Genomic DNA, 13,682 nt, shown 5'->3' with positions numbered 1-13,682 from the left:
TCTAAAATGTTTAGTCTTCTAGCTGAACAAACAAGTCCAAGAATGTAGGCAAAAAGCACTAAGAATACAGAAGTTGTAAAAAGGTATAACAGGAGTATAAAAGAAAAGGCAAACAATTTTCATGGCATCAGAGGCAGTTTTCTCCCTTGGGAAATTATGATTTTAGAGGTTATTAAGACACTTCTCTCACTATGAATGGTGTGGAGAAGAACCAGAGAAGCAACCTCCTTCCCTCGCCCCCAGCTTTAACACCTGATAACCCTGTTTGGTGGAAGTATTAGTCTTCAACAGGATGCTTGTAATTTAAAGGTTCTCTGCTTTATACCCAGGGATAAGCTTGCATCATCCCAATATTGAAAAGTGTCTTGTATCCTATAAGTTGTGAACAGTTTACTGTCACATCTGCAGGGCCAAAGGGTCAGTCAGAGTTCTAATTAGGGTTTCCATCTGAGCTGAGCTCCAAGGAAGCCTATCTGAAAACACCAAGAACACCAATGAGTGAGCAGATGAGGCTGCTGTTTTATGGCACTTGGCCTTTTAGGGTCACACGTGACTCAAGTCTTCCTGGGGAGCAGAAGTGTGTGTGTATTTGGGAGAGAGAGGGTGGTGAAATACAAATCCCTTCAGAGCAGATAGCTGCAAAGCCAGGTGAAACTGCATGAGGTGTGTTTGTCACACCTTCCATGTGGGTGTTTAGATAAAGCTCAGAAGCCTGTGGCTTGCTCCATCAGTGCCTTATGGTCCTTGCGTTGGGAGGTTAATTCAGTAGGAGCAGATCCCCAAGGCAGCAGGTTTTTGAAACACTCCTAAAGAATATTTGTTCTGGAAGACCAGACTGTGAGGATCATTTTAGAGATGATAACTAAACATGCCCCAAGAAAAGGGAGTATGCTGAAGTTCAAGGGAGTCTAACATGACTCTCATTTTTACAGCAAATGGAAAAGTACAGGTATCTACAAGTATCATGTAGCTTCGTTTGCTGTATGTGCAAAACCCCCACTTATTTTCCCCTCTTAGCCCCTGAAACAAAAGAAAATTTAATATAAATGGGCCAAATCAGAAATTATGATATCTGCAGCACCCAGATCTTTCCAAGGACTTTTCAGAGTCCTTCAGCACTCAGACCAAATTGAGTAAGAATGTTCTGGCTCTAATAAATTTCAAAAGAGATTTGCTAGTGTTTACAGATAAGGATTTCAAAATCTAAAACCTCTATTTAAACTCAAGCATTCCTAGGCTTTATATGTGCTCCCTAAGGTACCTACATAGTACCAGTGTGAGGTGAAAAGAGCAGAACTTTTATTGAAAGATGTTCTTCTTCTTGCACTAAAGGCAATTTGATTTGCGAATGCATCTATAGTACAAAAGCCAGAATAATTAAGCTTTTTAAATTTAGCTTTTTAGAGACTTTTTAAATAATAGTCTCCCTTTTTCTTATCCTGAAAAACAATATTGTAAAATGGGAAAAAAATATTTTAACTATGTAGAAAATGTTATTTAAGGAACATTTTGAGAAGAAAAATACTAAAATAAATTTAGGGCATTTGATAACTTCTGTTTTATAAGCTTAATTTTAAAATGATTCTCACAAATAGGAAGCATTGTCCTTGGACTAGCATGGTACAATCGGGGTGCCCTCTATGGGTAGCTGGGGCTAGAAACAAAGCAGAAAGGATTTTCCACGGTAATTCAGCCAAGAGGGAAACAGCAATGGATCGGTGGCCAAAATGACAGCCTGGAAACTTGTTTATTTAGCTCTGGAATTAGAGGTTGACAGCACACTTGACTGTCAGTATGTATATATACAGGTGTGGCCCTAAAGAGATATGTGAAATGTAGTACTCAGAGAGGAAATAACTCACAGAAAACACCTGCATCTCACTTGTGATGCTGTTTTTAGAAGTTCCTGTTGAAATTAAAGGAAGGAAAAGACCACTGGCATAGGAATATACTGCAATGATTGGAGAACTGGGATGCTTTCTTGCTTTTTAATTTTGTTTCCAGTTTTTCCTGTTTCCATGGGTCACAGTAGCACAGGAAAATAAATATTGAACAAAATATGAAGCACTTTTAAATGCTAGTGTGAGTCGATGCAGTGTAGCACACGAAGCTGTGGCTTAGTGCTTTTCATCACCTCTAAGAGCTCAGACTTTCAGTGAGCTTTACCCAAACTGCATGAATTTCCAGGATGAAATCGTTAGTTATCAAAAATGTGCCCAATATCCAACTTTTTTCCCATGTAACTTCAGTGATCCTTCAACTTATTTGATTCTTTGACTTACTAATGCAATACAATTTTCTCAAGTAATAGGCATGAAAGCTGATTTTTCTTTTAAATTTTTTTTCTTGGTTCATCAAAGCAGAAATTGTAATATGTGTGCACAAATCCAGAAAAATCATAAGACACCTCACCCCCCAATAAAAAAATAACTCAAATTCTGATCCAGTGTGCATCATGAAAAGCTCTGAAATGTGCACAAGGAGAATGGATGTGAACCTGAGCTGGAAAAAGGAATTCAAAATGAAGTAAAGCACAGCTATCGATAGTGTGTGTGATTAAGGGTAGAACCTTATCTTAATTATAGACTCACAATCCAGAATTACTGCATTGTTTGCAAGTAATTATATCAATGAAGTGATTCAAGATGCAAACTGGTGATCAAAATCTGGCTGGTCAAGAGAGTGGCTGCTTATATTCTCCAAAGGGAGAATCCAAATTCAGTACAGAAGTTGTGTGGTTGGTGGTATTTGGGCACTTGTAAGCTGAATACATCACCAACGATCCTCCTTAGACTTCATAAAACTTTTACTTTCTTAAGAGCTATTTGCTCTTGTATTTCAGCTCCTTACCTCCAAGTGTTGTTTAAAAAACCCCAGAGGGTACATAGTCATTTTCCTGGGGAAAGCGCGCTGTTTTGGGGAGAAGAAAAACCCCAACCGCAAAGCCCTTCTCTGGATATTGGCATAGATACTCTTCTCACCAAACTTTATTTTCTCTCCAAAAGTTGGAAAATCCCCCCGCTAAGCAGACAAAAGTTTAATAGCAGTGTGAAAGTTTTAGGAAGCTAATTATGGATAATTGGAAGCAGGGAGTAGGAATGGGAATACTTAGGTGACCTTAATTCCAGCTGTCACTAATACACATAACTATAATGAAACACTCATGTCATTACATGCCTTTGAAATTGGTTGCACCAAGCATAAGCATGGCACTTTAAATCCTGACGTTATCCCATGTATTAGTCCTCTTAATTTCTTTTATCCGAAAGACCAATCATTTTAGGAACTACTGTACTAGGACAATTATTTCTCTTTTGTAGCTCTTGCCTGCGGGAACCATCCAGCTGAGCTCCTTATTTCAGTGCAGTCAGGCAGTGCTTACTCACCCCTCAGCTTTAGCAGCCCTGTTAGCTTAAACCCCGTGAGGAGTTTGTGATGCCATTTGCAGATGTTTGGGATCACACAGCTCTTGCCCACTGTGATGTGTGCTGTCTTCGTGTGTGTATGGTTTCTGATGGGAAGGCTTCTGATCCTCTGGTTTGCTGGAGGCATGGGGACCATTGCACTTGCTCTCATTCAGATCCATTTTCTTTGCCTTGGGCAAGGACTGTGGCTGTAGGGCTGTTGTAGTCATTGGAATGTCTGTTTCCAAGGAGAGTGTGATGCCCACATCCTGGTTTGGGACAGTGCCACATTCTTTTTTTTGCTGTCTCTGTCAGTCTTTCTCCTTGTGTCCTCTCTCAATGCCTTAGTTGAAACCAGCAGTAAAAATGTCAGGTTCTCAAAGGAGCAGCTACTGGATTTGTATTATGGTCAGCTCTGAGGGTCTCAGCATGCTGAGCTGTAAATTGGGAAGAGTCACTGAATCAAGTGGTATGTTACAGTTAATTTTTATGGTCAAAAAAGCTTTAAAAATCACTAATAATAGGCTCTACATCCTAAGTAGTTAGTGATGTAAGAGGAAGAACGTAGAATGAGGATAGCTGTTGAAGGACTAAACAACTGAAGGCAGCAGGCAAAAAAGCAATCCTATTGAGCAACAAGAGGCTTTGTGCTCCCAAGCCTACTGAATGCTTTTGAACATCCCATGTAAGTAACTCAGTGCATTCAGCAAGTATTCCAGAGGAGAGTTCTGTCAAACTAGATTTAAGATAACTTTTTCATAAGCCTTGTGACCCAGTGTGCAATGGCAGAGCAGTATGTGGTGGGAGAAAGCAAGGGCTTGACACAGCCGGCCTTGCTGGGTCACTTCCAGACACAGCCACACACCTGGGCAAGCCCAGCTCATGTCAGTTCAATACTACACTGGAGCAATGGGATACCTGTCGTGAGTTACTTCCAGAGCTTGGGTGTTTTTTGGGTCCCAGGGAAGAAGGACATACTGTGTGACTCTGAAATCACAAAGATTTCAGCAGGGTACTCATGGGCCTTAGAGGGTTGGGCATGGTGTGACACAAGAAAAAGAGTATGATGATGAGACCTGAAGTTGAGACAGAATAGGAAAAGAAGACTTGTTCATCAAAGTATGAAACAACTTCTGGCTACAAGGAACAAGGAAGAATTTCCTTTTTGTCTGGGTTTATACAAGTTTTGCCTTCTTATTGCATCTTTTGTGCTGGCCACTATTAGTTACTGTATTGGATGGACCAGCACTCATGAACAAAGTCCAGTTTGTCTAAGAAAATTGTTCTGCATGGACAGAAGTTTAGTAAAAAGTATAGAAAATATGAAATTAAACTGAGGAGATACCAGATGTCATTAAGCCAAGCTAGCCAGCAAACATTAGCTTAAAGAAAATCTCATCTGGAAAAATGCTAAAATAAAGGCTGTCAGGAAAATGCTTCTCACTTGAAAGGAGCAGGACTTGGCACTTGGTTCAGAAGGCTTGTAGACCTTGCCTGCAGCAACAGCTGTCACAGTTGAGCTGTTGCTAGACAAGGGCTAGGAAAAACAGTGAGATGCACTTAAACGGTGGCAAATTTAAGGGATCTGGTCATGCCAGTGTCACTTTTGAGTGGCTGTAACCAAAGCAAAACATTGAAAATGAGTGTAAATGCTTCTCCCAGGCAGCACCAGGTCACAAAGTTCTAGTTGCTTTTGCTCCCAGGGTTGTGACTCAAGCTGAAAAGAAAGCTATAAGCAGGCTCAAGAGAAATGTTTTCTGTTTGGTGTGTGAAAGGCTTCACCAAAAGATGAACAGTAAAAATATAAGGCAGAACATTAATCTCTGAGAGTTATTATCTGAAGGCATCTTTCTACATACTCTCCTCTCATATAAACTCTGTATGAATATAAAGATTACTCTTAATAGTTCAGGTTACCAAAATCATAGTTGAAGAAAAGAAGAGATTTGAGTCATATTTGCCAAATGAATTCATCAGCAGGTGAGCGGTGAGCCACAGTGCAGAGGTTTGTCTAGCCTTTCTTTCATGGTAAGACACAGTAGATTACAAAAGCAAAAAATGTTAGCTCACATTTGAAGGTGTTAAAGGCCCTGCAAGGTTCACAAAGCCACCCTTCAGTTATTTTTGTCTATGGGTGATGTAGTGCTAAGGCAACTCTTAAGGTGGGAAAGTTAGTGACAGTATGTAATGGGAAAAGTGTCTACTTCCTCATTCAGATATGAAAGTGTGAAAGAGAATGGAAGTAAGACAAATTTGGTATAATTTTAAATCATATGCTTCCTGTTCTCCCCCTGAAAGGAACTAACATGCCTTCTGGATTGAATGTTCTGAAAACAGTGTCTGCTACTGATAGTTCAGTTGCATTTGGACTCCATAGATTCTTTTTGTAAAAAGCACTGTGTGTAGCTGCATTTTGTGAGACACCATTGGAAGTCTTTGTCTCTGCTGCAGCACATGGTGTTCCTGATCAGACTGTATAGTACATCTTGGAAGTGGTCCAGGCTGATGAGAAAAGGAGAAAGCTGAACATGTTGGGAGTATGAAAACCACAATCACACGAGCTGCTTAGGCTGTAACAAAGATACACAAGAGAATGGGTGATAGAAGTAAGGATCACTGTATCTACTGCTGAAATGCAGGTGGAAAGTGTAGCAAAAACACTTGGCATCTGAGACAGTAAGGTATCTCGAAAACACGACTTTCAGGAGGAGATAAAGGAGTTGGGAATGTCAAATGGACGCAACCCTTTCTTGCAAGGGATTGTGAATTCCTTCCCTCTTCAGTCCCAAACTGAAAGCCAGTCTGCTTTCTCTTTAATTGTTACCAGTGCAGCAGCTTGAGGTATATCTCAGCCCAGCTCAAGGCTCTCTTTTGATTGCAAAGCACTCTGCAAAGAAGTCGCTGTCCCAAAGATCTCAAAAGTTCTCAGAGACAATGCAGCTGAAGATAGCACATGCCACTGCATGCCACAAAGCTGGCAGTGCTGCTTAGCCACATGCTTCTGCTTACACAATCACTGGTGAAGCAGTTAAGACTGTGACAGAAACGATAGCAAATGCTATCACTAAAAAAAGGCAAAGCAAAACCAACCCCTTTTTGTTTACGGGCAGCTACTTCCAATAACCAGGGGCGGTTGTGGTGGAACAGGATGCAGAGTTATAGGAAATAAAACTTTTTTTAACTGGATGCATCATAAAATGCATTGGTAGCAGCTGGCAATCTGCAAAATGAGAGGATAAAATGCATTCTGCAGGTCTACAGTAGTTTGTTGCAGTTGAGATGTCTTCTTCCATAGAATTTTGTCTGTTCCAAATGCCAAACTAATTGCAGATTACTTGCCAGTAAGAGCAAGGTAAAACATCAGCTCAATGCATGACCATTAAAAATGTTTATTTTTTTCCTTACTAGTGTATGCTTAAAATCACCTTAAAATAATAAATCGTGCAGTTTTCATCTTGAAATTATTCTGCTTCAATATCCCTGTGTAATGTCATGAAGCTTCATCTTAGGACAGCCAAGGCTGAAAAAGGGGGCGGGTTGTGTTACTTGGGAGGAATCACCCCCAGATTTCATGCTTATGTGCTTGTTTCCATATCTGAAAGATTTTAACATACTAGTTGTTTGAGAACCATTACTTTTTTCTTTCCTTTGGAAGACAGAACATCTTGAGACTTGGCTAAAACAGACTGCCTTTAAGGGCTAAAAACAAACAGAAAAAGACAGCTTACATGATGTTGTAATTCTAAGCATTTCTACGCAGTTTTCCCTGTAATGCATTTGATGTTTACAGGATATGTTCAATTTACTGTGTCTTGTTGGTAAGAGGAGTTGCTACATAACTCACTAGTGACTCTGCTATTTCTCAATCCTTCAGTGATCCTGAGCCATTCCTGGCAGAATTTCATGCCATGTTATATCACACTGTGCTGTCTCAGGCCAATCATGCAATCTTGAGATGACATCTTGGCAGGATGTGGTTAAGAGGAACCAGTAAGGATGTTATTTGGAGATCGATTCCTTAGGAGTCCTAGATTTCCAATTTCTGATGAGAATTGCTTGATGATTGTCCAAGCATGTGGAAAATCACAGGGGGGATAGGGGAACATGATAATTGAATAATAATTTGAAATTACTGGTGTCTTTGCTACAGATTTCTATAAGACCAAGGGTAAACGCTGTGTCAGAAAGGAACCCTACAAGACTGCACTGCAGAGCACAGCATGCTGTATCCATTCTGTGGGCAGTCGTTAGGAAGCTGTGCTTTGGAACACTGCAGCAGTGTGCTCCAAGGATGTTTATGTATTTCTCATTATGCCTGGGAGTGCAGGAGACAGCACTGCAGTGGCACACTGATGTAGCCATAGGACATTTAGAAAAACAAGCTTGCTTTTTTAAGATGTGCCCTAGGCCAAATGGGAAATGGTTAGAAAAGGTCTGTGACAAATGTTATCTAGAGGCTGGGCTGCATTATTTTTCTTGGCTCTGTAAGCTGTGAGTTTGTAACTGAATGCTGTTTTCTGAATGCTCCTTCCAGCAATATGTCCACTTCCCTCCTTTTTGTTGTTATCTTATATTTTTCTTTTTTCAACAGATCGACAAGACATTTTACAATTCCATTTTAAGGAAAAAATACATCCGTTCACGCTTAATCAGAGTGAGGTATGTGAGATTATAATAAATGCACGCAGCTGAGATAAAATTAAATGTACACTAAGCCCAGCTAGATCTGGTTCAGTAAAGTGTATTGTGTGTAAAACCACAGCACAATCCCTAACTGAGCATAATCTGGTTCTGAACCTTACTCTCCTTTGGATCTTAATGCAGAAGATACCCTTCAGTCAGTCCAAATTCCAACAAGTTTGTGTTCAGATCTTGAGCAAGCTTTAGCTAATAAAGCAGAGATAACTAAAGCTATCTAAAACCAAAAAGGATTTTCAAAACTATTTCTTACACTGCAATGCAGATGTCATTTCTAGCATTTCTGTTGTGCTGGGCTTGTCAAGTAAAACCAGGCTGTGCTGGCTCAGAAAGTCCCACTTACCATTGTGGCTCTAAGAATGGGCATAAATAGGTGCCCAGGGAACAGTAGCAGCACAACAGACCTGTATGATAACTGCTTCTTGGCATGCTCCCTGCCTCCAGCTATTTACCACTTGGGAGTTCTTGAAGTGGTTGTGGTTTGTTTAGCAGCCCTCGGTGGCGTTATTTCCCAAGGACTTGTCTACTGTCTCCAGGACTCTTGAAATCCATGCACCTCAGTCCTTTAGGAAATGGATACTTGTGAAGAACCACATTCTTTGGATCATTCAGTGACCCCTAGCTCTTGGGCTGGAAGAGGTGATGAAAAGTTGATCACTACCCCTCCTCTCCATGCAATTAGTGATACTGGACACTCCCATCATATCCCTTTTCTCTCTTGTATTCAATAAGATCCACCCTTTTATTTTATTTTATTTTTCTCAGCTGGAAATCCCAGTCTACTTAGCCATTCTTTGCAGAAACTGTTTCTTATCCTGTTCCATGTATCTTTCAGGTCTGCTGTTCCTGCTTTTTGAGATGAAGGGGTCAGACCCATAGTTGGGATTATCACTGAGAAATCTGGAGCTTTTTTTCCTCTTTTGCTCTCTGTTCAACTGCCAATAATACGTAATGTTCAATTTGATTTTTTAACCACTGTTAAGTGCTGAAAATGATCTTTTTATATAACTGTCTATTGTAGTATTAAGATCTTGCTCCTGAGTGACAGTGGCCATCACTTTGGAAATAAACCTTGAATGTCTTCATAATCATACACTAAAGCTGCAAGACTAAGTTCGAAAGATCTAATCCTTGTGAATGTGTTTCTCCTTGTTCTTACACGGTTTGTGACATCCTCTGCCTCTTCCTCTACCTTAGCTTAATCCCCAGCTACACACAAGTCATTATTTGAATGTAGCTTTAAGGATATTTTTTGATACTGACTAGAGTGTTGCAAGTGTAAACAGGGTGATTTAAGGATCTGAGAGGCCAATATGTAGGGATAAGTGTATTTTTCATTACTTCTTGTTCCCAAGGACAGACTGAGGTACTTGTAATGTTTGCTGTGTTGGACGCAAGATTTGTATGCTCCAAAGCGTGTTTGCTTTTTCAGATACCTACTCTTTATGCCTCTTCAAGGGCTCAGACTGCAAGTTCTTTTGAGCAGGGTCGTGGTTGTGAATTTACTTGGAAAGCACTGTGCATATTTTTTGTCTCAGTATAAGCAATGCATTAACAATAATGCCCACTGCTCACTGACAAAGACAATACTAATCTTGACTAGGTGTCCTTGTCTCTGGATCTCTGCTATATAATAAGTGAATCAAGGTGGGCAGTACTTACCTGAGGGTTTGGAGAGGTGTGGTGTGCTTGCAAGAATTGATAGGGTAATTCCAGAGTGGCATAGCACAGGAAGAGGAGTGGGGGGAGAGGTGAGGGAACACCTCAGAAATGCAGAGCAACACCCACAGTTGGATCAGATAATATCTGGAAAATAAACGAAGTGGCAATCAGGCTGAAGTTAGCACAAATGGAAAAAACAGTCTGTTGAAAAGTTCACATATGACTACTCAGTCTGAATTATGAGATCCTTGAGGCAAGGAGTGTGTCTTTTTGCTCACCTACAAACCGCTTCATATGTGTTGGTGTGCTTAAAACACATGGCCTTTTATTTCCTTTCACTGGTGATATCAGGAATGGCTGTTTCAATTTAGTACGTGTTCCTTTCAAAGATTAAAGCCTGATTGCATGAGTTCTGTATAAGCTACCTGTCTCTGATTTTTCCTGTATGTAATTACAAATTTCCAAGACAGTGAGATATAACTGGAAGATCTTCTCTTTTCCTTTCCTATCTAAAGACAGAGCAACCTGCTTTTAGCTCTCCCCCTGTATGAAGTAACTGTGGTTTCATCTGTTGTGGCTTGTGTCTCATTGCTTCTTGGTTCAGGTGGGAGGAGGCACAAGAGACAAGGTTCCTGGTGCAAGCTCTTACCTTCCCTTTGTGATGACCAGGGATAAGCCATCTGCGAGCACAGAACAAGATTTACTATCCCAGATTAGTCAGTTTGATGTTTGTAGTCTATCATTCCATCTTGCACTATCTGATGCTTTAAGGAAAAAGAAACACTACTACCAGGTGAATTCAACCTGTTACAAGATTTTTCTCCCTTTTCTTTCCTCTGATCTTACATTAAAACTGTGGATTTTGTATCTCAATGCGTGTGCTGCTTGCACTTTTCAATGAGGTGTTAAAGGCCCCTTTTGTGATCCATCCCAGTGACTTTAATAAATAGAGTGTGGGTATGCTGCCAAGTTTCATTTAATGTTGCATAACATGAGGTTATTAGGAACATTCTCCAAGAGGCTGCAGTGATGGAATTAGGTTGTGTGGTTCCTCCCCTTTGCTCAAGTACTTTTTTGATGATGATTGGAAATTTTTATTCTGTGTATGTACAGGGCCCTGGAAAGGTCTGTGTAGATACCTCATGTTTTTGAAGTGTTGTGTATCCAGCTTTTCATTGTAATCAAATCAGTTCATTCCTTCCTCTCATGTGTCTCAGGCATGTAGTCAGTGACTGCTTTCCACACTCCATTATAAAATTGGTCTGGCCATTTGTTTACAGAAAGCATCATGCTTTCTCCTAGCCTATGATGCATTTGACCATTCAGCGTTTGCTTGGATTTCTTTTGGAAATTTCTTCTCCTAAATGTTTGAAAACGTATCGAATCTTTTATGCTACATTGCCATTGCTAGAGGAGCTAAGATAAAAGCTAGGAAAAGCAGAAATGGGCTGAAGGTAACCAGACTGTCATTGGTTTGTAGCCCAGATGCTGATGGTGTGACGGCAGAGGCTTTGCTCACATTCTGGTTCTCCTCCACGGATTCTAGAGAAGCATTGCGGGAAAGAGTTGGAAAGATCTTACGGAGGGGCCTGAAAAAATACACAGGCCCTCTGCGAATAAATGTCAGATCTTCTACCGTCTCAAGTAAGTATATCACATTTCTTTTAAAAGTAGTTCTTTTCATTTTCTGATTGATGGGACTTGATTTTTCCCTTTTGATGATTGCTTTTTGATGTTACTGTGTCTGAATGACAGTCTTCCCTGCTCCTTAAGTTAGAAAAAAATCAGCGGCAAACCCCCCAAAGTCTTTAAAAAATACCTTAAATATGGATAAATGGGAGCAGTTGCTTTGTGGTTTCACAGTACAGCCTCAGCCTTCCTCCAAACTGCAGTACCAACTTTAAGTTACTGTCATGGAGCCTGAAAGTGCAGGAAGTATACTTGGATGAATAGGGGAAAGAACCACCGCACCTAAAAAAAAATATTTGGTGGGAGGATCAAAACCCTTGCAAATTCCTCAGAGGAAAGGGAAAGAAAGGGATAATGTTCTTATCTACATGACTTCTCAACTGGGGATTCTATCCCCTTCTTTGCAAAGCAGACCTGAATCTTCAGGATATGAAAATTAACTGCACTATCTTCTACACTTCAGTTCTGCTACAGAATTTTTGTGCAGGCTTAGACTCTTGTCTCTGTCTTGGCTCCAGTTACATATAGTCAGCAATTTTTCTGTGTGTCAGACTCTTCAAGAATGAGTTGCTGGTTGAGAGGCAGGGACAGGTACTTGCTCCATTTGTTTTTGTGGAACTGCTTATTCCTAAGTGCAAGGGTGACAGTACAGTATTGGGTGGGTACTTGCTGCTTGCTGTTCCACACTAGACTACTTGAACCAGCAGAAATCTGCAGAGGTTAGACACCTGTATTTAGAGAACAAGAAAGCTGGGCCAGATTCCATGCTGGATGGATCCAGACTTCCTCCCACTCAGAAATGAGCAGGAACAACATCTTGTTCCTCTCCTTGGTGCTTAAACTTGGCACATATTTGCATTGTGGTAATGCAATGAAACTCAAATACGAGCTGTCACAGCTCCATTGTTTCTTGATGGGCCAACCAGCCTTCCCCTTTGGAATGGCTCAGGATGATAGGTGACATCCCTCTGGGCAAATAGTCACCTTTTCCCTGCAGTGTTGTTTATATGCCAGTAGTTCCTGTTCAACAAAGTGCACGTGTAAATTCTCCCAGATAAAAATAATGTGTAGGCATCAGAGAGATTCAAAGAGTTTTGGTTTTTGTTTAGACACTTGGGTCACGGGTTAGTGAATTTTGAATCTTCAGTTTAATTTGATGCTTTACATAAAGGATAAAATTGGAAAGAGTTACAAAAATTATTGTTAAAAAAAGGACTGTGATCTTATCAAGTTATCTGATTACCTGCTTCTATTCAGTCTGGTAAATGTGGGAAGTGACTCAAAACTGTTTTACTTGACCTTGAACTGCACCAGCATCGTTACAGTAATGCACTAATAGCTAATTTAAAAATTGGCTAATATAATTGAATTGCAATGTTTTCATTAAATAGTCTCACTAAGAGATGGCATCTATGTTACTTTATCAAAGTTGTGTGACAAACTTTGTTTTGCTTCTCTTGGCTCTCCCAGCCTAACCATAAAACACTGACTACATAGGTCAGCTACTCATTACAGGACTAGCATTGTGCAAGTGCTATGAGCGACACAAAGGAACATAAACAATACCTTGGCATTTCCAAGAGATAACAATAAAAGGTTGTCAAAAAAAAATTTTATCTTTCTTTGCTAATAGGATTTCAGCACTGGTACGAAGCTTAGGCAAGCTCCTGGATGGTGCTGCCATTTCAGGTCGACTCAAGAGAAGAGTATAGAATGGAGCACTCCTGTGCTTTTAGAGAAGATGTTGGTCTCAATTTATAAAACTTGTCACATTCCTCACACCAGGGAGAAGTGACAGTTTTCAGAAGGTCCTAGAGGTCCAGAGAAGAATCTAGGTTTTGCATTTTCTATTTTTCTCTCCCCTCCTGAAATAAGTTGTCCACCATTAGTATTGAAACCACGGAAACCTTAGAAGCCCTAGACTTTTTCCATGCTCTGCAGGCACCTTTCTAAATCTTGCTTCATTGCACCTTTTTGCCAGCTGGAATCCTTATTTATCCTGAGGCATTCTCAGAACATTTTCATAAAGGCTTGTAAAAAATCATTAAGCTGTTCTTTGTAATCACCTTATGAAAAGATTCTTATTTAGGGGCCATGATATAACTCAGTTTAGCTAAGCATAGCTCACTAGTTGAACAAATCCAGGTCAGGCACTTATTTATATCATATGCTAGGGGGAGTCTGATAAAGGGAACCTCCTTAAGTCTTCCTCCCCTGAAATAATAACCT

General features: G+C 40.3%; 1 protein-coding gene across 1 annotated transcript in view; it reads left to right on the top strand.

The window, feature by feature from the left end:
• Positions 1 to 13,682, top strand: part of LOC309573486 (transmembrane protease serine 11E-like) — a gene marked incomplete at its 3' end in the record, with an annotated part of 40,865 nt that overhangs the window by 15,093 nt on the left and 12,090 nt on the right. The window contains exons 5-6 of the mRNA XM_082282486.1: positions 7,996 to 8,063; positions 11,245 to 11,408. Coding sequence (XP_082138612.1) covers positions 7,996 to 8,063; positions 11,245 to 11,408 — 232 coding nt within the window. The remainder of the gene's footprint in view (positions 1 to 7,995; positions 8,064 to 11,244; positions 11,409 to 13,682) is intronic.

Source organism: Coloeus monedula (assembly GCF_965178545.1).
Source record: "Coloeus monedula genome assembly, chromosome: 5".
Classification (NCBI taxonomy): Eukaryota; Metazoa; Chordata; class Aves; order Passeriformes; family Corvidae; genus Coloeus; species Coloeus monedula.
This window is presented reverse-complemented; position numbering and strand designations above follow the sequence as displayed.